Source organism: Equus quagga, chromosome 2 (assembly GCF_021613505.1).
Source record: "Equus quagga isolate Etosha38 chromosome 2, UCLA_HA_Equagga_1.0, whole genome shotgun sequence".
In the NCBI taxonomy this organism is placed as follows: domain Eukaryota; kingdom Metazoa; phylum Chordata; class Mammalia; order Perissodactyla; family Equidae; genus Equus; species Equus quagga.
Window position 1 is genome coordinate 53,294,066 of NC_060268.1, and position 25,583 is coordinate 53,319,648.

Consider the following 25,583-nt stretch of genomic DNA (forward strand, 5'->3'; position numbering starts at 1 on the left):
ATACTTGAGAAATTTTCCTGGCACTTCCTAAATAGGTAAATGATCACTCTACATGTACATTAGTTATACACTTTGGTTCAGAAAGCCAGATCATATTTAATGTGACGGTCATGGTAAAGAGTTTGAATTTTATTCTAATTATAGTGGGGAAGATGTGCCAAGTATTAAACATGGAAGTGACATGATCTACTTTACCTTTTTAAAAGGCTCCTAGTGAAGAATGCATAGGAAGAACACAGGTATAGGCAGGGATTAGCAGTCCAAGCAAAAGGTGATGATGGCTTAGCCTTGAATGGTAGAGATGAAGGGATGAGCACATATCAGAGATCTATTCTGGCTAGTCAGAAAAAGTAGAAAAGAGGGAATCTTGAAGATGCCATCCACTGGGCAAAGAGTAGGTAGATATTCTAAGCCTTAGAGTCCAAGATAAGGAGGAGACTATAGCAGAAGCTGCACTGCTGAGTAGAATTCTCATTTAGAACTGAGACACATGAGATTTTTCTTGCTATAGGTGGGCAAGCTGGGAGCCATAAGTGTGTTTATTACTTCTTCCTCGACGGAGGCAGAAATATGGTTATTTTAAACCGTTGGCACATGTTTCACTGATAATAATTTAAGTGCATAAAGACTGTGTTCATTTAGCTAATATTCATTGAGCAGTTGTATTCCTGGCCCTATAATTAGGTCCTGGGGACACAAAGATAAATCATTCAGTCCTGTCCTCAAACATTCTGCAGTCTAGCCGGAGAGGCAGATAATTGACCAACTAATGTTATATATTAAGTTCTATAGTGGTTATCTGAATAGCAAGCTATGAGTATACAGAATACTTGATTCAAACAAATGTTGATCTTTCTAGGACTCTTGGCTTTCCTTTGACAAACAGCCCTGATAATCAACATACTTACTTTCCTTCAGCATCTATACAGGAGCTTTGTTTTTTGTTTTTTTTATTTTTATTTTTTTAAAGATTTTATTTATGTATTTATTTTCTTCCCAAAGCCCCCTGGTACATAGTTGTATATTCTTCGTTGTGGGTCCTTCTAGTTGTGGCATGTGGGACACTGCCTCAGCGTGGTTTGATGAGCAGTGCCATGTCCGCACCCAGGATTCGAACCAATGAAACACTGGGCCACCTGCAGTGGAGCGCTCAAACTTAACCACTCAGCCATGGGGCCAGCCCCGCATTGTTTTTTAAATATTACTTAAGAGCGATGTGCAGGACTTTTCTAACTACTATATGTAAGAAATATTGGAGCAGAGGGAATAAAGGTAAAGCAATTGATTGCCACAGTAGTCCAATTGTAAGGTGTTAGGGTTATATATATACAATAGTGTCTGTGGAAGTAGCAAGGAAGGAGTGGATTTAAGACTGTGGGACTTGGCGAAGAACAGAGTTTGAAGAACTGAGGAGAAAAATTTGAAGGACAAAATCTTGGTATCAGTAAGATAATCATACTAGTTAATACAAGGTCTTCACAGGCAACAACCTTTTACATGTCCTCTTATTTAATTATTATTTATTAATATTAATAATTATTATTATTATTTAAAATTCTCTTATTTTGAGGGTAGATGGGGGAGGTGCACAGAGTAGTCAAGTTTCACTCAGCACTAATTCTTAATAAAAGTGGATAAGTTGGATAATATAACTTTTTCTTTTGCTTGAGGAAGATTATCCCTGAGCTAACATCTGTGCCAGTCTTCGTCTATTTTATATATGGGTCACTCCACACACTGTTGATGAACAGTGTAGGTCTGTGCCCAGGATGAAAACCCATGAACCTGGGCCACCGAAGCAGAGTGTGCTGAACTTAACCACAAGGCTGTGGGGCAGGCCCCTAGATAATATGACTTTTGACCAAAGATGCATCACTTTTTCTCATAGGAAATAATCTGGGTATGTGTGTGGGAAGAGGAAGGGGGTGGTTAAGTAATTGAATATGACTGTATGATGAACAACTGTGTTGGCTTTAAAAATCATGTGTTGGGAGAATATTTAGTAAATAATCTTGGGAAATTCTTATGATTTTTTTAAAAAAACAGAAGACTTAGGGCCAATCCAGTGATGTAGTGATTAAGTTTGCATGCTCCACTTTGGTGGCCAGGGGTTTACAGGTTCAGATCCTGGGTGCAGACCTACATGTCGCTCATCAAGCCATGCTGTGGCGACATCCCACATACAAAATAGAGGAAGACTGGCACAGATGTGACAGTGACAGCTTCCTGTGTCACTGACACAGCTCAGTGACAATCTTCCTCAAGCAAAAAGAGGAAGACTGGCAACAGATGTTCGCTCAGGGCCAATCTTCCTCACCAAAAAAAGAAAAAACAAATACATAAATAAATAAAGTAAAAAACAGAAGACTTTTATGACATTAAATGGAAAAGAAAATAAATTGTGATACTTTCAGGGATTGGGAGATGTATTTCAGTTTGTATGTGAATGTAGAAAAACTAAGTGAATGTATATGAATTGTTAATAGTAGAATAATGGCAACATCACCGAAATAAGTTTATAGCTCCCAAACAGAAATACTTAGATAACTCGTTTTTATATTTAAGCTCTGGTATGTTTTTTAAAAGCCATTCTCATAGTTTTATAGATATAACCTCTATATTTACACTCATTAGTTCTTGGGTAAAATCTCATGGCTAAACATGGTTATAATTTAATTTCTTAGGACTATCTTATGGCATTATCTCTACAACAAGAACAGCAGAGCCAAGAGATCAATTGGGAGCAAATACCTGAAGGAATCAGTGATTTGGAACTAGCGAAGAAACTCCAAGAAGAAGAAGATAGACGAGCTTCTCAATATTATCAGGAGCAGGAACAAGCAGCAGCAGCTGCTGCTTCTGCTGCTACACAGGCCCAGGTGAAAACTCGAGTTCTGATTCTGAAATACAATGATCACTTTAGCAGTGAAGAAATCTACTGAGATAAGAATTTTTAAATTAGGTATTGACTCTTCAATTATGTTAACATTTTAGCACCCACTGGGTTTTATGACACGGTCCTAAGTTTGTGATTATCTTAATATATTTCTCATTTAGTGAAATTACTTTTCCTGAGGTTCTGATGGCAAGATTTCTCAGATTTATTTTTTAAGTTCTTAATAGCTACAAGGAATATAAACCAATTTGAACAAAGTCTTTTCTATCAATTAGAGGGCAGTATGAGGTGCTACTGGAAAGAGTGTAGACTTCAGAGCCAGATAGATGTGAATTTGCATTTCCTGTTTCCGTCTCCCCTTACTAGTTGCAACACCTTGGACAAAGTCCTCTATCTCTCTTAGCCTCATTTTCCCTATGTGTAAAATAGAAGATAATACTTAACTTAGGTTTGTGGTTAAGAACAAATAATGTTAGTACTTAACCCAATGTCTGATATATACTAGGTATTCAACAAAAGTTAGCACCTTTCCTCCTTTCACTTTTCCCAGTTAAATGTTTTAAGCACTGAAAATGTGATTATTAAGTGAGTTTCTATATGTTAAATCTTATTTCATTAAAGGAAAACATATTCCCCTTCTTTTATGTTTAACTGTACTGTGCCAGCACTGTTCCTTGATTTGGATGTACAAGAAAGCAAGATGCTCTTAAAGGTCTGATAAAACTTTAAATATAGAAGACTCCACTAAAATATGTATAGCATTTCTGTTTCTAGCTCAAATATTGACTACCTCAAGCTTAAAAATTAAAACCTACCATGTTATGATTAACTTTTCATTTAAAAAGTTCTATTTCACAGAATACACTTATTCCACACTCTCAGTTCTCAGAATTTTTTTTCTCCAGTATAGTATTTAATGAGGTCTTTAAAAACTACTGTAGTTTACCAAATGGTGTCACTTTCTTCAATATTTTCTATACTTTAACATAAATATTTCTTGAATTTGAGGATTCAGGCAATATCATCCTACAAACATTATCTTTTGAAATTCCAGAATGAAAATTATTCAGATACCACGTAACATAGCAAGTCTATACACCAATAGCTTCTTTTTCCATTAATGATTCCTTTCACTCTTGTGGCTTTTCTTTCTAGATAACTATGATTAAGCACCTTAGAAAAATTGAGGTAATTTCTTCCTATTTATTTTTCTTAAAGCCAAGCCAGCCAGCACAAGCATCTCCATCAAGTGGAAGACAATCTGGAAATAGTGAACGTAAACGAAAGGAACCTCGAGAAAAAGATAAAGAAAAAGAAAAGGAAAAAAATAGCTGTGTAATTTTGTAACAAGTGTTGGATTCTGTTGGAACCATCTATAGCCTTGAGAAACAAAACCGCAGGAGGAAAGGAAGAAAAACCGATAAATACCGTCTGTGCCTGATTTCCCAACGGATTTTGTTCATGTCTTCAGGGGAAAGGTTGTTACTTAGTTACAATCAGACTTTTTCAAGTCACACAGTACACTCTTTATGAGCTGGAGTTTCATGTTACAAGTTGGAAATGCTGTGTGTTGTCATTCATGAAAAATACTGCACTTGTAGCCAAATAAGCAGATCACAGCAAATTTTGTGTCATAGTGACATTCATAACTCATATCAGTTAGTAAGCTATTTTATCTTCTGTTCTAACAATGAATGGAGGTAATTGATTTTGTCTGATTCCTTTCTGAAATCTAAATATTAGCACAATAGTTTCTGAAATTAATTTCTACAGTGTTAGATTATGATCTAATCCACAAGAAACCAGGGGTTTAATATAGGGATTTAAAAAGAAAAAAAAAAGAAAAAAAATAACAGGAATAAATAACGCTTAATTGTATATTGGACTAGTTCAGCCCTTGAACAGCTTTACCTTTCTTTAGGAATGTACATTTTAGATACTATCTTGAGAACTGATAGTGGAGTTTGGATTTAATCTAGATAGAAAAAAAAAATTTGTATTTCTTTTCCAATAGCAAAAAAATCACATAATACTAATACTTCTATCCTATGAAAATCAGATATTAGTGACTTTGTAGTGTTGTGAAATATTGAGGGATTTTGAAAACTCTACCATAGGTGACTTGGACCACAGTTACTATTTATTGACAGTGTGATGAGTGTAAGGAGGGAACCACAGGAGGCCACTAGGCTTTGTAAATATGGGAGTGTAGAAACGCAGATAGTTCGATGTCTACCTTTTTCTAGAATTACCTTGAACCTTAAAACTTAAATCATGTTTATTTGCTAGAAAATTAGGTATACTTATTAAAACCAACAAAAAAGCACATTTCTGAAAGGAAGTTAGAGATAATCTCTGAGACTAGTGAAAAAGCATTAACAAAAATCTGTTTGAGAATAGATAGAATTTGGAGGAATTTATGTAAAAGCAATCAGATTTTTTTAACTTATGGGAACCAAATAAACCTATAACATCTTGTAGTGTTTATAGGATTTAGAAAGAATATTTATTGAATTTTATTATGAGGCAACACATATTTTCCTGTATTTCTAGATCTAGTTTGGAAAACTATACTTAATAGTCCTTTTTATATGCTTTATATTTAAAAGTTTGTTTTAGTCATTTTTGAAACAACTATTGCTGCTGCAAGTAGTTATGTGATTTATATTCTAAGCCTCGGTAAATTTGTTTGTTTAAGAGCATCTTAATCTAACCTGAGCATCCACTCGGAGAATGTTTTTTGTGGTCTGGAGTGACGATAGACTACAAAAAATGTGGTCTAGATTTCTTAAGCTATGTCCTTAACATTCTTCGTGATCCAAGACCGGTTACAGCATAAGTCTATGTGTAAAAAGTAAAGTCTTATTTATGGAAGAAATTATTCTAAGGGAAAAATCCAGGGTCAAGCTGTGTCTTTAATGTCCTTCTGTATTGCATGTCTGTTTATGTTATACATTTGTTATTCCTTCAAATTTCCTATGTTAGCATGATAAATCATCAGAGAACCTGTTTGGGGTATAAGACCTTGATACAAAATATTTGGTGACTCTCTTGATAATAACCCAGAATATGCGTACTTTGGTAAGTAATCAAATGCACTACAGAATTGTATGTTGGCTCAAACAAGTTGACCTTAGTCCAAGTTTACTCTTGGTATTACTGTGTTGGTTGAAGGAGGAAACTCAAACCTCAGGGTTTGTTTTTCCCAGAGTAGATAGTAGTGACAGTGCACTATATTTTAATAAGACAGAAACAATAAAACCTGAGGAATTTTTAAAAGCACATTTGAGGCATATTTTTCCATAATTATATACTTATCTATTTATTGCCCTTGAAAAATATATGTGTAGAAGTTATTCTTCTGTTATTTGTTACTATCTTCTTAATTTGTTCCAAAGATAATACTGCCGTTCTGCATTCCCTCTGGAAGAAAACATAAAAAACTCACTCAAAACCAGCAGTGCTGCTATCAGATAAGTAGATGTCAATGTATACTTATAAGGAATAACTAAAACTGTAATGTGTTTGTTAAGTCAACTTTTTTCTATGTAATATTTCCAGATCAGACTTTCTTACATTCCCGGAATTCAGTTTGATATACCAAGAGTAATAATGATAAAATGTTCGCTTTGATTACTGTGGGGAAAAAATTAAAAGTTCGATTCTATTAAAACAAACAAACTTCTCAGAGATACTGGTTTCCCATCCTTGAAGGCTATAAAGAATTAACAGCTATTGTCTCTTTCTCCTTATATTTTGCTCAAGGCAACAAATTATATATTCAGACATTTCATTGCTGGTTTGGGTACATTGGAGTTTGGTAGAGGTATATTAAGGGCTTTCCTTCACAGCATTTTGTAAGACCTGAAAATTATTACATGTACATTACTAGCAGAAGTTAGAACTTAAAACATTTTTGTTTTTAATATTTATAGGCTAGATTAGGGACACATTTGCATTAATCAAACACTGTTAGAGCTTGGAAGAGAGGCACATGAATGAATGGATATGGTCACTGCACTTTCTTGTACTTTCAAAGCCTATTCCTCAAGGTTAGCGACCAGTCTTTATTAATAATATGAAAATTTTCTTCGTCTGATCTCACTGAATCAACAATGCTATGATTTACAATAGGTTATCAACACTTAAAAGTACTTATTTTGTGTGTGTCTGTGTGTGTGTGTGTGTGTGTGTACTTCTAAAGCAAGGATCCATGACTTCTATTAGATTCTCAAAGGAATCTGGGAAATTTCCCTCAAATTTAAGAATCACCATTTTAAGAATATACATGCACATATGTACATAGACACAGTAAGCGCTTTGAGGCAGCTAAAATTGGCATTGGCTGCTTCCTCTAATATACTGGTCCAGTGGACTTAGGTAAAGTAACTTCTTCCATATTTCAAGGTGTCAGGTTAGTAGTTGAATGAGGCATGGATTTAAGTTTAGGATTAGGTTTTGGAACATATTTTGTTTTATCGTCTCACATTTCTAGTATTTGACTAATTATCCCATATTATGTTTTGAATTCTTCCTCATACATCTTGATCTTAGCTTAATTAAGCAAGTTAGTATCAGAGATTAGTTGGCTGAACTCAACATTAACTATTTTGTACTTGCACAAACACTTAACATTTTGTTTTCAGTGAATCGCCAACTTAGTTCACCAAGAGACAGAAGATCTTGAGAGGAAAGAGGACTAGAAGTCAAATAGATATTTAAGGAAAGAATTAATATGGTCCCTATATTAATGTTGGCATATGAAGCAGATATTTATAAAATCCTGCTGGAGAAAAATCAAGGCAAGAATTTCCAGCATTGTCCTCATACAATCTCATTTGTTTAAAATTTTTTTAAAAAAGGCAAATTGATTACATTTTGCTTAACTTTCCTATTCACTGTGCCAGTTATGTTAAAGCATGATGGAAAGCTTATGGGCTTTACTTGTCACACAATACTTGGGCATACAACTTAAACTATACTTGTAAACTTACCAATGTTTGATAAAATAACTTGAAGGCATTAAAGATAGTATATAATTTGGATTTTGAGAAACTGGAAATGTGGAATTCTGAATCGTTTTATGTCTAAACACCTGGGCTTTTATCTTGCCGTGGGCAAACTTTCTGTGCCTCGCTTTACATATGTAAAGGATGCTCATTTTTTTAGTGCTCTGCACTCCTGAATAAAGGGCTTAGTATAAGCACAGAGTGTTATTTAAATAATCATAAATTTTGTACATCTTTTATTCTTGAATGTGCAGACTTTTTTCCCAATGACAATATTTCTTAAGCCAGTTTTTTTGCTGCTGTCAAAATTTGTAGAATTATCTTATCTTTGAGTATGGCATCATCTCTTCCTAAAATGTATTTTACAGTTGCTTTTCTGTTCTGTAGTTGCTTTTGTGGACTATAGGGTCAAAATCAAGAGTATTTTGAGAGTATAAAATCATTAAAGACCTGTTTTCTTCCAGTATCTTCCATATATCTAAATATTTAGATTCTTTTTGCCTTTTCCTCCATGGGACAAAGTACGCTGGTATCAGATTACTAATACATATATGTAAGCTTTTTTTGCATGGATGGAATTCATTTAGATCTCTCAAGTACTGTCATTTTTAGGGCTATTTAAATTATTTCTGTTAGTATAAAATGTTATTTGATAATGTGCAGTTAATTTCCTTTTAGGAAGTGAGTGAAAATGGTAAAGGAACTCATCGGAATCAGAGTTATTAGGTTCTCTGGTAATTTAGTGTCTTTTTTTCACTGATATCTAACACTTCTAAAGCTAATGGGAAAACGTTATGAAGAATTGAGGTTACTCTCCTTGGGTGACTCTTTAAAACAAACTAAAATTTAAAATCAAAAGCTTCCTGAACGAAATAAATTCAAAATCGAGAAAATGAAGTCTGAGGGACAAATTGCAGGACTCTGATAAGTTTAACGTATTTTGAAGATCTATCTAAATTTTAATTTGTGCACGTCTCTTAATCCTGGTGTTTCTGCGTTAAGAAATCAGAGTTTAATAAATTGTGGTATGTATACATATTTTTACATGAAGGATTCTAGTTTCTAATTTCACTTTTCTGATCTCAAAAAAATTAAACTCAAAAAACAGGGTAAAAGTCTTCAACTATTGCCTCAAATTCAGCTTTATCCTATTGTCCTGATTTAGACTTGTCTGCCTGTAACATATGTTTTAGGGCATGGTACTATCCCAGATAAGGTGTTGAAATACCATGGCAGAAATACAAAACCTAAGCTTTAAATAACGACAGTAGATTTTAAAAACAAAAAGCTATATTATTATTCTACAATGTTTCTCTATTTCATCTGATATTCTAAGAATTTCTTCAAATCACTTACTTTGTCACCATTAACTTTAAAAATGTTATATCCATCCTCACTGTAATATCCTGCTTTGAGAAGCAGGGATGCCTCCTAGATTAGAGGATGCACAAAGCAAAATTCTTCTGAAAGTGATCGTGGCTTCTTTGGCTCTATTATTTACAGCTTCAAACAGGAAGTCGGGAAACTAAAATGCCCATTTAAATTCCCAAATCAGTGACTTGTCCAAATAGGCATTATGACTGAAATACCCTACAGAGCAGTTTGAACTAAGGGAATGTATTTGAAGACTAAGATTGGCATTTAATCTTTGAAGATCTGTCCTGTGTTTCTCTCAATTTTGTTGGTTTTTGTTGTTCTTTTTTTATATTTTAGTTGTATGAAATAACCATTTTTTTCCCTGAGTACATAGTATATCTTAGCTTTACAGATTTGTAAAGATGAGGGTTTGAAAATCTTCCACCAGTTTTTGTTAAAAAGCTATCTTCCTCAATAAAATGACAATTATTGTTTTCACAGATCAACATATCACAAGTAGGACAATAGGATAGAAGACTGATGTATGATTGCTACACGACAGTCAGCAAAAGGGATAATCTTCACTTGGGAAACAGCAGAGGTACCTTGAAAGTCATTTCCTAAAGTTAGTGCATGTGAGCCTTTTTCCTTGAATTGTGCAGAACAATTGGATTGTGGCACATATTTTGAGGAATAGCAAGTGAAATGCTATATAGCAAGAAGAAACAAATTTTCTTCCTCCACTTTACTGTTGGACTATTTGGGTCAAGAAGTTTCTATGACATATCATAGATTTCTTTGTGCCAGGCCAGAATTGGCCAACTGAAATAGAGTTTTCAAAGAGCTTAAATATATAGATTGCATATGAGTGCCTATTTTTTCTCCTCCTTTCCTTTACTGTCTTAATGCCCTTTCTACTTCTGAAATAATTCATCTCTTTTGCTTTATGACCAGCTTAAATTCCAGTTTGAGAATAACAGCAACCCTAGAGATTGAGGAAGTGCATTGAAATACATTTTTTTAATAAAGACACCTTAAAGCATCTACCCAGCTTAGGGTTGAACTGAATTTCTGTGAAAGAAAGTTGTTTTAAAAGCTAATTATGCTAAAACTATTTAATTCTAAAACTATGTCTTAAACAAGTTTCAAAAGTTTCATTTTGGGAGGATATTCCTAAAAAAAGGCATATCAAACATAGACAGGAAAGTATATTTCTAACAGAATTATTCAGTATTATTCAACATTTAATTTCATGTTTGTTATTGTACTACAAGGATAGGTCATTCTTGGATTAAAATGTTGGAGTTTTTGTTAATATACTTAAAACTGTAACCAGTGATATCACCTTTAGTATTTTTTATTATAGATTATATTTTATTTCAATAAACTTTGATATTTAGACCAAACAGTCTTTCTGCTATGTATATTCGTCTCAGTAAGCTACTTCTTACAAATTTAAGATGAATGTGGAATTAGGGAATTGACATACTGATTCACATTTACCTAGGATTAACTCTTAGAACACTTGGACCAACTCTTGATAAAGACTGATTTTCCCCCCAGAAGTGGGAACAAAGAAACAATTTACTCTAAACCTAATCATAGTTAACTACCTGATCCCAGTGGTAGATTTATTATATCTGATACTTCTATCCTCTTGGAGGACTAAGTAAGAAAGAGCTGAGAAGGAATCATTTTCTCTTTACACCAAGCCAACCCTGCTGTAAAGTTTTGGTCCAACAATTTAATGTCCAAACCAGCTAATGTCAGACATTTCTCTAAAGCTTTCTTAGACTCCCTAGCCCTCTAAGCAGAATTGGTCATTCCTCATAGTGTTTTGCTGACGTCTCCTCATAGCTTAAGCTAGGTTGTGAGCCTTTTAAGGATAGGGATCATGTCTTATTCATCTTGATTTTCTTGGCAAATTACATGATAATTACTTCAAATGAACTTGAATATCTATTTAGAGGAATTTTTTTAAATACCTATATTATGTAGTTATTGCTTGCTTGTCCTTTAAGTAGGATAACTAATAAGTTGGGTTATGGAATTAGTTTTCCACATTAGCATAAAAGTTATATATAGAGAGGGAACTAATGAGAAGATACTCTGATTAAGGAGATTAAGAAGGCTACTTAAGCCTTGTAAAAGTAAACATTTTTCTGGGGCCGACCCTGTGGCCAGTGGTTAAGTTCACGTGCTCCGCTTCGGTGGCCCAGGGTTTCACTGGTTCGGATCCTGAGCGCAGACATGGCACTGCTCATCAAGCCATGCTGAGGCGGCATCCCACATGCCACAACTAGAAAGACCCACGACTAAAGAAAACATACAACTTTGTGCTGGGGAGCTTTGGGGAGAAAAAGGAAAAATAAAATCTTAAAAAAAAAATTTTTTTTTCTATTTTCTCCAATTATAATGTTAATCCTGCCATGAGGGCTGAGATCAACCTGGACTCAGAATGGCTCAGAGTGAAAAATGTGGAACAAACAAAACTTTAGAATACATAGAATAATATAATCATGAATTCCACATATAACTTTGGAAATTGTGGCATGTTCTCCTTGGAGAGTAATTTGGTTACTCACTTATCAAGAATACAATATACCAGGAAACCCAGGAAGCTAGACTTAATAGGAATGACCACATTTGGACAGTCAATGATCTGAATTTAAAACTGTGGCATTAAATTTTAAAAATGGGTATAATAGAAGTCAAGCGCATAGGACTAAGAAAGTCAGGCTAAAGGCAGCACCTTCAACAAATTCAAGGCCCTATTGGGGAGGAAAAAATCATTTTTCTTCTACCCTTCTAACTTCTCAGCTGGGACCCATGTAACAGAAAAGAGATTAATAAGAGAAAAACAAATAGGGGCCAGCCCAGTGGCATAGTGGTTAAGTTTGCCTGCTCTGCTTTGGTGGCCCAGGGTTTTCAGGTTCAGATCGCAGGCGCAGACCTAGCACCACTCATCAGGCCACGCTGTGAAAGCATCCCACATAAAATAGAAGATTGGCACAGATGTTAGCTCATGTCCACGAAAATAATCCATAACCAATCTATAAATGAAAATTTGGGTGAGTTTATTCTGAGCTGAAATCTGAGGACCATGGCCCGGGGCCTTTCTTCCCAAAGGAAGAAAGGGCACCAAAGAAGTGAGGTGTACAGAGTGGTTATATACCCCCAAGCAGGACGTTTCACATATGATTGAGATGTCCCTCCCACAATAGTCACATGATTGCCTTGTCAGCACAGCGCTTGATGGACACAGGAGGTAGTGGGTCTGCTATCTCAGAGGGCCTAGCAGGAGGCAAGTCTATTGTCTCGAGCTGGGTGGCCACAGGTGAGCGCAGCAATCAGTTTCTAGCCTAAGGAAAGATGCTTAATCCTTAAGGAGATGCCAAAGTTGGGAGGGGGAGGGAAGTTGCACCTTTATCTCAAGGGCCTTTGTTCTTGCCATAGGGAATATCTAAAGCAGACATGCCCTTTTGGAAAGACAAGTTCAGGCCAAATTAGGTTTATACCAAATGGCTTCCTCATATTCTCCAATATATCCTATTGCTTGCCATTTTTATTCGTCACTCAGCAACAATCTTCCTCATGCAAAAAGAGGAAGATTGGCAAAGGATGTTAGCTCAGGGCCAATCTTCCTCACACTCACACAAAAAACAATAATAATAAAAAAAAACAAATTTATTAACATGTATATCTCATGTACATGTGGAAGATAGGGGAAAATTAGTAACTCTGAGATGTGGCTTAGAATCCAGGCTTAAATACCATTTCAGCTAAAGACAAAAGAAAGAAGTGTGGTGGGGAGACCAGTTATGGGGAAGTAACCCCATAACTGGGGAGAAAAAGTATGGTAAACAAGAGAAAGATTTGTTCTGCAAAGTCTTTAGTTGGTGCCTTCTCCATTGATAAGATTCTCTTGCGCTTTAGTCATCCTCTTTCTGGTAAAGGAAGATTTTCTTTATAAATGTAAATTTCCATTACAAAAGGGTACCTTCTCCGTTTTCAGAGCTTCTGTGTCTGCTGTTTCTCAAAATAATCAGTTTAAAATAATACTATGTCAAAGAAGCATATTTTGGGGTAGCACATTCTGTTACTCTTCAGTTGACTGAGGCAAAGGCTGACAGCCTACAAAGGGTTCTTCATCCTTTTGAAGATTTTTCTTTGGGCTGCCAGCCTTAGTAAATAAGTCACTAGAAAGAAGTGATGATAAGGCGATAGCCTCTGAATACTGGCATTTCACCGAATACCCTAGTCCTTAAAACAGGGAACAGACTGCTTACTAATAATTATAACAACAATACTCTTCCTTTATTGGGATATTACTATGTATCAGACATTGTACTGTTTATATTCTTATTCTTACTTCATCCTCACAGCAATTTTAGGAGGTTGATACTGTCACAGTTAAGGAAACAGAAACTTGAAAGGTTAAGCAACTGGTAAAAGGTCATTCCCAGTGGCAATGTTGAAATTTAAAACCAAACCTGTCTGTCTAACTCCAAAGCCCACTCTCTTTACTTCAAAATTATAGAAGCTTTCACAAATTTGCATGCCATTCTTGACTCCTTTGATATAGACAATGGTCATCAGTTCTCCTAAACGACGGAATTAATCTCAACATAGGGAGGCTGAAGAAAATCCTTTAAAGTCAGATTCTGGGACTAAGTATTTGAAATCTCACCTCATCAGTGTTTTGTGGTGGTTTTTTTCCCATTGGGGTGGGAATGGGATACTTAAATCTTTCATTAAAAGGTCAAAGGTTATGGCCTGAAAATTTCTGAAGCTTTTCTTTCTACACTTTTGATTTACCAAAAGAACAGTTTTACTCAAGCTGAAAAACTGCATCTTTCTAGAGGTGGTTTTTCTACTGATAGAAGGATTTGGAGGACAAATTACATGTGCATTGTTTGTATTTATCACTGCTTTTTAGATTTATTTCCCTTCATAAATATTTCAGCAAAATTCAGTTAAGTATTTGCAAATGACTCATTGTATTTTTGAAATTTTTCTTATACATTTCTGGTATCTAATCAAAATTTTGAACCTAGGATCACTAAGATTTGCTCCTCTTCTGGATGTGCCATGGTTTTAGTTCTTACTGTTAGGTCTATGATCCATTTCAAGATAATTTTTCTATATGGTGTCGGGTAAAGATCAAGATTCATTTTTTTGCATGTGGCTATTCCATTATTTCAGCCCTATTTATTGAAAAGATTATCCTTTCCCCACTTAACTATATAGATACCTTTGTCAAAATCATTAACCATAAATGTGTGGATTTTTGTTTTCTGGATTTCATTGATCTATTACTCTATCTTTATGTCAGTACCGTAACATCTTGATCTATGTTGCTGTATAAAAAGTCTTGAAACCATGTAGCAGGAATAATTGATTTTTTTCTGCTTATCAAGGTTGTTTGGACTATTCAAGTTTGTTTTGACTCTTATATAATTGCATTTCTATATAATTTTAAAACCAACCTGCCAATTTCTACAAGAAAAGCCATATGAATTTTGATTGGGATTGTATGAGATTGTATTGAATCTATGTATCAATTTGGTAAGAAATGACATCATAATGTTTAATCTCTTAATCAATGAACATGATTATATTTCATCAAAATTTTAAACTTTTGCTCTCCTAAGGATACCTAAGAAAATGGAAAGGCAAACTAAAGACTGAGAGAAAATACTTCCAAAGCACATACTGACAAAGGACTTGTATTAATATATAAGGAGCTCTTACAACTCAGTAAGAAGGAAAAAATAAGAAGTTGGCAAAAGATTGAACAGGCACTTCATCAAAGAAAATATACAGGGGGCTGGCCCCGTGACCAAGTGGTTGAGTTCTCGCGCTCTGCTTTGGTGGCCCATGGTTTCGTCAGTTCGAATCCTGGGCGTGGACATGGCACCACTCATCAAACCATGCTGAGGCGGCATCCCACATGCCACAACTAGAAGGACCCACAACTAAAAATACACAACTATGTACCAGGGCTCTTGGGGAGAAAAAGGAAAAATAAAATCTTAAATATATATGTATACAAATAGCAAATAAGTACATGAAAAGATGCTCAACATCATTAGTCATAGGGAAATGCAAATTAAAACCATAATGGGATACCACTACACATTCACCAGAATGGCGAAAATTAAAAAGATTAATAATACCAAGTGTTGGTAAAGATGTGAAACACTTGGAACTCTTACACAACTGGTATGAATATAAAACAATACAATCAAACAAACAATATTATACAACACTTTGGAAAAGTTTGGTGCTTTCTCAAAAAGTTAAACATACACCTGCCATACAACTCACCTATCCCACTCTTCAGAGCAACTTCATTTGAAAGAGACTAAAACTGAAAGTAACCCAAATGTCCGTTATCAAGGGAATGCATAAACACATCATGGTTCATCCATACAATGGAGTACTACTCATCAATGTAAATGAATGGACTACTGATACAAGCAACAACATGGATGGATCGCTAAGTATGGTGAGTAAAAGAAGCAGATAAAAATGAGCCTATACTTATGATTCCACTTATATAAAATTCTAGAAAATGCAAACTAATCTATAGGACATAAAGTATATCAGTGGTTGTCTGTGGATAGAGTGGGAGTGGATGATAAAGATGGATTACAAAGGGGCATAAGGAAACTTGGAAACGATGGATATATTCTTAATTTTGATTATTGTGGTAGTTTCTTGGAGATATATGCATATATGTGTGTGTGTATATATATATGTCAAAATTTATTGTGTTCGTATGCAATGTATTGTGTATCACTATTTATCAATAAAAGATGGAGCCACAGGGACCGGCCCTGTGGCATAGTGGTTAAGTTCATGTGCTCCGCTTCAGCAGCCTGGGGTTCACAGCTTTGGATCCCAGGTGTGAACCTAGGACTGCTCGTCTAGCCACGCTGTGGCAGCATCCCACATAAAATAGAAGACTGGCACAGATGTTAGCTTAGGGATAATCTTCCTCAAGCAAAAAAAGAGGAAGATTGGCAACAGCTGTTAGTTCAGGGTAATCTTCCTCAGCAAAAAAAAAGAAAAGAAAAAATCAAACATTAAAAAAACCCAAATAGAACTTTAAAGATAAAAAAAAGTGTAAAATTAAATTTTCACAGGATCAGATTAACAGTGGATTAGACATTGCAGAAGAAAAAGACTGGTAAATGTGAAGGCACAAAGATTAAATGAATGAAAAAAATAAATAGAAGTTCAGGGTCCTGTAAGGCAACATCAAGTTAGAAGATATATGTAAATGAAGTCTCTTAATGAGAGTAGGAAGTGTAGAAAAAATATAGAAAGAAAACTGGCCAAAATTTTCCAATTTGATTTAAAAAAATATAGTTACAGGGGGCTGGCCCCATGGCTGAGTGGTTAAGTTTGAGTGCTCCACTGTGGCGGCCCAGGGTTTTACCAGTTCGGATCCTGGGTGTGGACATGGCACTGCTCATCAGGCCACATTGAGGCAGTGTCCCACATGCCACAACGAGAAGGACCTGCAACTAAGATAATACAACTATGTGCCGGGGGACTTGGGGAGATAAAGCAGAAAAAAAAAAACTGAATCATTTAAAAAAAAAAAAATATATATATATATATATAGTTACAGAGCTAAGAATCTCAACAAACTACAAGTAGGAAACATGCACATACCAACACACATAGTCGAGTTGCTGAAAACCAGTGATAAATAGAAAATCTTAAAGCAAGTAGGAAGGGCTGGGGAGGGGCTAGAGGGGAAATATCTCATCCCTGTACCACCCTCCCTCCCCACCCAGAATACCTGCGAGGTTACCAATTGCTTAAATAATGCAAGACCCCTAGACAGTGTACTTGGGCCTTACTAAGTGCCACCACACAGCAAATGCCCAGGGACTGATGCTTCAGACATAGGCTCAGTGCCTCGTCCCGAGGAGAGGATCTATTGCTCTAAGGCCCAACCCACATCCCTCAGAGGTAGACTGAAAAGCCTTGGAAGGAAAGACAGCCACCTAGGAGCAGGCCATGCCTCTCCCCTCCCTTTTCCCATAACCCACCTACAAGGTTGGTACTATGAGTCATCAGGCACAGATGGAAACTGAAAACTGTGGCCTCTCCCATGCGGAAAAAGCAGATCTGTAGCAGAGTAGTTTCCATGGGCTGTGGGGCCAGCATTTTGCTGCTGCATTGCAAGGAAAAACCTAATTCTCAGAGTTATAAGAAAAAATACCCTGAGGCACGGCAAAGGGATTAATTCAAACCTAACTTAAGCCCAGGTCCTTAACCATACAACCATTGCCCTGGGGAGGTCCCTAACCCTAACAATACCAATTTGAGGCTCCCTGGAGGAAAAAAATGTGTAAGTATAAGGAGGCTAAAGAACCTCCCCTCAGTATATTCAGTGACAAAACGAGAGGGAAGGGGTAGAGGGAGGGAGGGAGGAAAGGAAAGGAAGGAAGAAAGAAAGAAGCCTGGATACAGGTCAAGGAAATAAATACACACACACACACACACACACACACACACACACACACACACACATTATTAAATTGAAACAAAGGTCCACAATTTGAACCAATTGAAAATGCAAAATTTACTAAAAGTATTTATATAACAAAAAGATTAAAAGGGCACCAATTGGCTCTTGTGCCTCTACAACAAATAGGTTCTGAATTAACTTTAACATTCACTAAAATGCACCAACTGGCAAAGCTTTATGGACTTAATCCTGGGGCTCAAATTACAGTTATACCTCGGGATCTCACTAAATTTGAACACGGTACCCTAATAATCTTAGAAGAGTACTAAATATAAAATAAAGGAAAAAATAGGTATGCCTCACTTTAACTACAGCCTTGCCTAAATTTCCCATAGCCAGAGTACCCATTGCCCTAAAATATTCCATAGTGAGCATAGACACATGAGTAACAAATTAAAACTGAATTAAGTCTTTGGCACTTACAAATTGGCTTGACAAAATGGGACCCATGGGCCCCTGGTTAGTAGTTAATATGGCCCAATCATCGTTAAAACAGGGCCTTCAAGGATGGAAACTTACTATATAAAACCTAATGAATGGGTGATTATTCCCACTGCTTCTCCATTTGACAGCCCACTTTTGCCTATTCTTAAACCTAGAAAGAATGAATGATGCTTTGCACTGGATTACTGCAATCTTAATTGTGTGGTCCCATCCATGAAGGTCCCCATACCCAATACCCAATATTATTGAAATTACTGATGCAATCTGGTCAGAAACTGGCAAATCTTTAGCTATTATAGATTTGACTGATATGTTCTATTTACTGCCTGTTTACACAGCCTCTCAGTGGCTGTGTGCCTTCACTTTTGAAGGGACACATACGCTTTTGCTGGGCTACCCATGGGGTACCTCAACAGTTTTGCCATCACACACAGTCTTTGCAGACAAGCTCTTAACTGCATTCAGCTTTCTCCAGGAGCACAGGTGTTACATTACACTGATGACAACCTCCTCTGAGGAGATTCACTTGACACACTCATGAAGGACATACAAGTCCAACATCTTTTAGTCATTTTGGGGTCCTGAAAACAACATATTCCTCCTTTACAAGTTTTACTTAATCTCTGATGTTACTACTCGCAAATCAGCCCACCTTAAATTGAGCTCCCTCCAACAAAAGGCCCTAGAGTCTGTCCCAATTAAAATCAACGGGCACTTCCCGTCGTGCCTTTAGAGACTCCTTTGCTGTAGAGGCTTTAACAACCTCCCCTCATGCCTCCTGGAGCCTCTGGATCACCTAAGTTGCCTACAGGCTTCTGATGCAAGAAACTACCCTTCTCAGCCTCATGCAGTATGCCATTAGAAAAGAAACTGCTGGCCACATACTAGGATATCCTGGAAACAGAGTTTCTCACAGACCCCGAGGCTGTGACCCTCTGTACCCAGCTGCCCATTATGCCTTGGGTCATGGAAGCAGCACCCCACAAGCTAGCACTGCTACTGAGCCCTCCTGGATGCAGGATGGCACCAAACCTGGACCCATTGGCATATTCCACCTGCAGGAGAAATGGCCTCCTTTGTTCTCAGTTCCTTGCCAGTTGTCACCCCTCCTCCAGACCCCCTTGGTCTGGGATTAACTGAGTGAATAGCAATGGGAGCTCACGGAATACACAGACAGCATTGCCACCACCATACATGAGGGAGCTGAGTGCAATATTGCTGCTTTCATCCCTTAATCACGATGTCGCTGATAAAGGATGGACACAAGGGTCAGCAAAACTGGCCAAACTTCAGGCAATCATCTTAGCACCGGATGTCCTGGTCAGCAAACGGCCCTATCTGCACCTTTTTACAAACTTTTGGGCCACTGCCTAAGAGTTGTTCCCTCCCCTTAAGGTAAAGAACTCAGAATCTCTTGCATCACAGATACCCAAGATATAAATCAAAGTTACACATGTCTGTACATATACTAAGGCCGTAATACAAAGCCTCACCAGACACTTCTTGTCTTCTTCAAAGTTCCAGACATTACTGATAGTGATCAAGACACACATTTCACTTCTCAAAATAACACAATACTGGGCTCTTGGAAAAGGCACCAACAAAACTTTTATCTTTCCAATAGGTCCCAGACAGTCAGTGTCATGAGAGACATAATGGTCTCTTCAAACAACTTCTTTTTAAAGTCTAATCTGCAAATGGACCCCTAAATGGTCTCTGTCTTTCCCCAGGCATTAATCTCTCTTAATTTAAGTCTCCTTGGATAACTCACACCTTACACCAACTTTAAAAAAAACTTTCCAATACCCTCTCCTGTCTTTACAGAGGATATGTCTTACCGCTATGTATATGAAGACTCGTTACATATGAGACGCTTTAATAATGTCTCCCCTATCTTTATGAATGTCCAACCTATCCCATAAGGGCAGGAGGATGGATCAAGGGTACACAGGCTTCTGGGACCCATTAACCACAGATTGTCAGGCCAGGCACCTGCCCATCTAATATGGGACCTATTTAAGCACGAACTTCTACTACCCAAAAAACCTTCTTCAATATTCAGATTATAAAGGGGTGGATAATCTTCTGGGCTCTCCCTCCAATCCCCTCAAGGAAATAAAAATTAGTTGTCCAGGACACAGGGATGGTTCAACATCCACAAATCAATCAATGTGATACACCACATCAACAAACTGAGGAATAAAAACCACATGATCATCTCAATAGATGCAGAGAAGGCATCTGACAAAATCCAACAGCCATTTATGATAAAAACTCTGAACAAAATGGGCATAGAAGGAAACTACCTCAACATAATAAAGGCCATATATGACAAACCCATAGCCAACATCATACTCAATGGGCAAAAACTGAACACCATCCCCCTGAAAACAGGAACGAGACAAGGATGCCCTCTATCACCACTCTTATTTAACATAGTACTGGAGGTCCTGGCCAGAGCAATCAGGCAAGAAAAAGGAATAAAAGGAATCCAAATAGGGAGGGAAGAAGTGAAACTCTCGCTGTTTGCAGACGACATGATCTTATATATAGAAAACCCCAAAGAATCCATTGGAAAACTGTTAGAAGTAATCAACAACTACAGCAAAGTTGCAGGGTATAAAATCAATTTGCATAAATCAGTAGCATTTCTATACTCCAGTAATGAACCAACAGAAAAAGAACTCAAGAATACAATACTAATCACAATCGCAACAAGAAGAACAAAATACCTTGGGGTAAATTTAACTAAGGAAGTGAAGGACCTATATAATGAAAATTACAAGGCCTTTCTGAGAGAATTGGATGACAACATAAGGAGATGGAAAGACATTCCATGTACATGGACTGGAAGAATAAACATAGTTAAAATGTCCGTTCTACCTAAAGCAATCTACAGATTCAACGCCATCCCAATCAGAATCCCAATGACATTCTTTACAGAATTAGAACAAAGAATCCTAAAATTCATATGGGGCAACAAAAGACCCCGAATTTCTAAAGCAATCCTGAGAAAAAAGAACAAAACGGGAGGCATCACAATCCCTGACTTCAAAACATACTACAAAGCTACAGTAATCAAAACAGCATGGTACTGGTACAAAAACAGGTGCACAGATCAATGGAACAGAATTGAAAGCCCAGAAATAAAACCACACATCTATGGACAGCTAATCTTCGACAAAGGAGCTGAGGGCCTACAATGGAGAAAAGAAAGTCTTTTCAACAAATGGTGCTGGGAAAACTGGAAAGCCACATGTAAAAGAATGAAAATTGACCATTCTTTTTCACCATTCACCAAAATGAACTCTAAATGGATCAAAGACCTAAAGGTCAGACCTGAAACCATAAGGCTTCTGGAAGAAAACGTAGGCAGTACACTCTTTGACATCAGTATTAAAAGGATCTTTTCGGACACCATGCCTTCTCAGAGAAGGGAAACAATAGAAAGAATAAACAAATGGGACTTCATCAGACTAAAGAGCTTCTTCAAGGCAAATGAAAACAGGATTCAAACAAAAAAACAACCCACTAACTGGGAAAAAATATTTGCAAGTCACATATCTGACAAAGGCTTAATATCCATAATATATAAAGAACTCTCGCAACTCAACAACAAAACATCAAACAACCCAATCAAAAAATGGGCTGGAGACATGAACAGACATTTCTCCAAAGAAGATATACTGATGGCCAATAAGCACAAGAAAAGATGCTCATCATCGCTGATCATCAGGGAAATGCAAATCAAAACTACACTAAGATATCACCTTACACCCATTAGAATGACAAAAATATCTAAAACTAATAGCAACAAATGTTGGAGAGGTTGCGGAGAAAAAGGAACCCTCATACACTGCTGGTGGGAATGCAAACTGGTGCAGCCACTATGGAAAACAGTATGGAGATTCCTCAAAAAATTAAAAATAGAACTACCATACGATCCAGCCATCCCACTACTGGGTATTTATCCAAAGAGCTTGAAGTCAGCAATCCCAAAAGTCCTATGCACCCCAATGTTTATTGCAGCATTATTTACAATAGCAAAGACATGGAAGCAACCTAAGTGCCCAGCAACTGACGAATGGATAAAGAAGATGTGGTACATATATACAATGGAATACTACTCAGCTGTAAAACAACAAAATCATTCCATTTGCAATAACATGGATGGACCTTGAGGGAATTATGTTAAGTGAAATAAGCCAGCGAGAGAAGGATGATCTGTGTATGACTCCACTCATATGAGGAATTTAAAATTATGGACTAAGAACAGTTTAGTGGATACCAGGGGAAAGGTGGGGTGGGTGGTGGGCACAAAGGGTGAAGTGGTGCACCTACAACATGACTGACAAACATTAATGTACAACTGAAATTTCACAAGATTGTAACCTATCATTAACTCAATTAAAAAAAAAAAAATTAGTTGTCCAGGGCCATTCCCACAGAGAGTGTGGACTACCAAGAGAAGGGATAGAAAATTCCACTTAGTAAATGAAAAGTACATTCACAGATGATAATAAAATCAATACCATATCCCATAATGATGAAACCAGACAGCCCCTCCTTGATAATAATCCATGCTGGAGGAAAATCAACATCAAGCAACAAAAGCCTGTCAAGTGCAGCTGCACACCATTCCACTGGCTATTAGTCATGTTACCATCGCTCTTGTTACTACTGGTCTGGGTACTTTCATTGGTTTGTAATTCATAGACCCAAATCCTCTACATAAGTCATTATTTCAACCAAACATGGCAAATGTTGAGGCCCACATGCCATCGAGTGTGGCTAATGCAAGCTCTGCAGCCCAAAGGCCCTGGCAGCTTGCCTGCCAACAATCAAACCAACACATAGAACAAAAGGCCCATAATAACTGGCTAAATTCGAGGGCCTGCCTACAGTTTAATGCTGGAGCTCCAACAACCTCGGCCACAGATATTTTGATTGACAACTTGACAGCCTATTAACAACATGCACCTATATCAGGCCATACGATTTAAAACCTATTGGCTGCGGAAACACTCTCCTCACCCATCTGGGCAAAACCTTGGGCTGTTGGGAGTTTTTAGATTTGGCCACCCTCAGTTGGGGGTTTAATTGTGCCACTCAGGTTCTGGCACATATCCATGAATGTACTAAAATCACTGAGTTGTACACTTTAAGTGGTGAACTGTCTGGTATATGAATTATATCTCAACAAAGCAGTTTTGAAAAAAATGCTTAACAAAATTTTAGCAAATCAAATTCAGCAATATATATAATTAAATATATCAAAAATGACAATATTATTACAATAATAAAATATTAATTATACAAATTTTACCATAACCAAGTATGAATTTTCCTTGGTGTGCAAGGTTGATTTAACATTTTAATATCAGTCAATGTAATTCACCGTATTAACAGAATGAAGGGGAAAACCCATATGATCATTTCAATAGACACAGAAAAAGTATTCGACAGAATTCAATATCCAACTGTAATGAAAACTCTTAGCATATTAGAAATAGAAGGTAACTTCCTATCAACCTCATAAAGGGTATAAATGAAAAACTCACAGCTGACATCACACTTAACGGTTAAAGACTCAATGCTTTTCCCCCAGAATAGGGAACTATGCAAGAATGTCTGCCCTCACTACCCCTATTCAACATTCTATTGGAGATACTAGCCACTGCAATAAGGCAAGGGGGAAAAAAGGCATTTAGATTGGTAAGGAAGATATAATGCTGCTTTCGTTTCCAGGAGACAAGATGGTGTACGTGGAAAACCCTGAGGCACCTACAACACAGCTGGCAGAATAAGTAAATTTAGCAAGGTCACAAGATCCAAGGGTCGATATACAAAAATCAAACAATTTAAATACCACTGACAATAGCATCAAAAATATTAAATACTTAAGGATAAATTTTAAAAAAATGTGTAAGACCTAAACAATAAAAATTCTAACACATTGCTGAGAAATATTAAAGAATACCTACTAAATGAAAGGATACACTATTTATAGATTGTTTGTTAATATGTCAGTTCTCTCCAAATTTATCTATATATTCAAAACAATTTCATTCGAAATCCCAGCAGGCCTTTTTCTGGTAGACATTGGTAAGCCAATTTTAATGTAATTAAATGTAAAGGAGTGACATCAGCCAAATAATTTTGAAAAACATAAATAACAACATTAAAGGAGTTGTTTGACTTGATTTGAAGACAGTATGAAGCTACAGTAGTCAAAGCAGTGTGAAAGTTTGGTGAAAGTATAAACACACAGATCAATGGAAGAGAATAAGGCTAGAAGAAGATTCACATATATAGAGTAAATTGATTTTTATTTTTACAAAAGTGCTAAGGTAATTTGTGGGGAAAAGATAGTCTTTTCAACAAATTATACTGGAAAAACTAGATATCCATATAGAAAAAAGAAGTACCTCAACTCTTAACTTGTGCTACATATAAATCAACTTGAAATTGATTTTATCTAAATGTAAAAGCTAAAACTATAAAAGTTCTGGAAGAAAACATAGGAGAAAAACCTATGTGATCTTGGAGTAGGGAAAAATTTCCTAGATAGGACAAAAAATACCTGTGAATCTTGAAAGTAAAAATAGATAAACTGAAGTTCATCAAAACTAAAAACTATTCTTCAAGAGATACCACTAAAAAAATGAAAAGGCCCAATGTGTATCTGATAAAGGCCTGATATCCATAAAACATAAAGAGGTCTTACAACTCAAGACAAAAAGCACAATTAAACATGGGATAAAGTCTGAACAGATATTTCACAAACAGACATATCAGTAGTCAATAAGCACATTACACACTCAACATCATTAGTCAGCAGGGAAATGTAAACTAAAACCACAGTGAGATAGTTCTCTACCTCCACTAAAATGGCTAAAATTAAAAAGACTGACAATACTAAGTGTTAGTAAGTCTGTGGAGCAATTTGGACCCTTTACATTGCTGATGCAAAATGGTACAACCACTTTAGAAAGCTCTCTGGCAGCTTCCTGTAAAATTAAACATACACTTACTATATATACATATTATATATATAATGTAGATAATAACATATAATAATATACATATATTCCAGCAATTCCCACTCCTAGATATTTACTCAAGAGAAATGAAAACACATGTACACACATAGACTTGTACACAAATATTCATAGCAGTTTTATTCATAACAGCCAAAAACTGTCAACAACTCAAATTTTCAATAGATGAATGCATAAAAAATTGTGGTATATCCAGGCAGTGGAATACTACACAGCAACAAAAAGAAGGAACTACTGATATACTAAGCAACATGGATGAATTGCAA

General features: G+C 36.4%; 1 protein-coding gene across 2 annotated transcripts in view; it reads left to right on the plus strand.

Annotated features, from left to right (window-relative positions):
- The window catches only part of MINDY2 (MINDY lysine 48 deubiquitinase 2), a 69,365-nt gene extending 57,925 nt beyond the window's left edge, over positions 1 to 11,440 (plus strand). The window contains exons 8-9 of one of the 2 annotated variants that reach the window (XM_046653271.1): positions 2,685 to 2,962; positions 4,115 to 4,204. In XM_046653271.1, coding sequence (XP_046509227.1) covers positions 2,685 to 2,942 — 258 coding nt within the window. In that variant the 3' untranslated portion in view covers positions 2,943 to 2,962; positions 4,115 to 4,204. Of the gene's footprint in view, positions 1 to 2,684; positions 2,963 to 4,114 lie in introns of both variants that reach the window. The other variant, XM_046653270.1, reaches the window with a different exon arrangement.
- Positions 11,441 to 25,583: the final 14,143 nt, after the last annotated feature.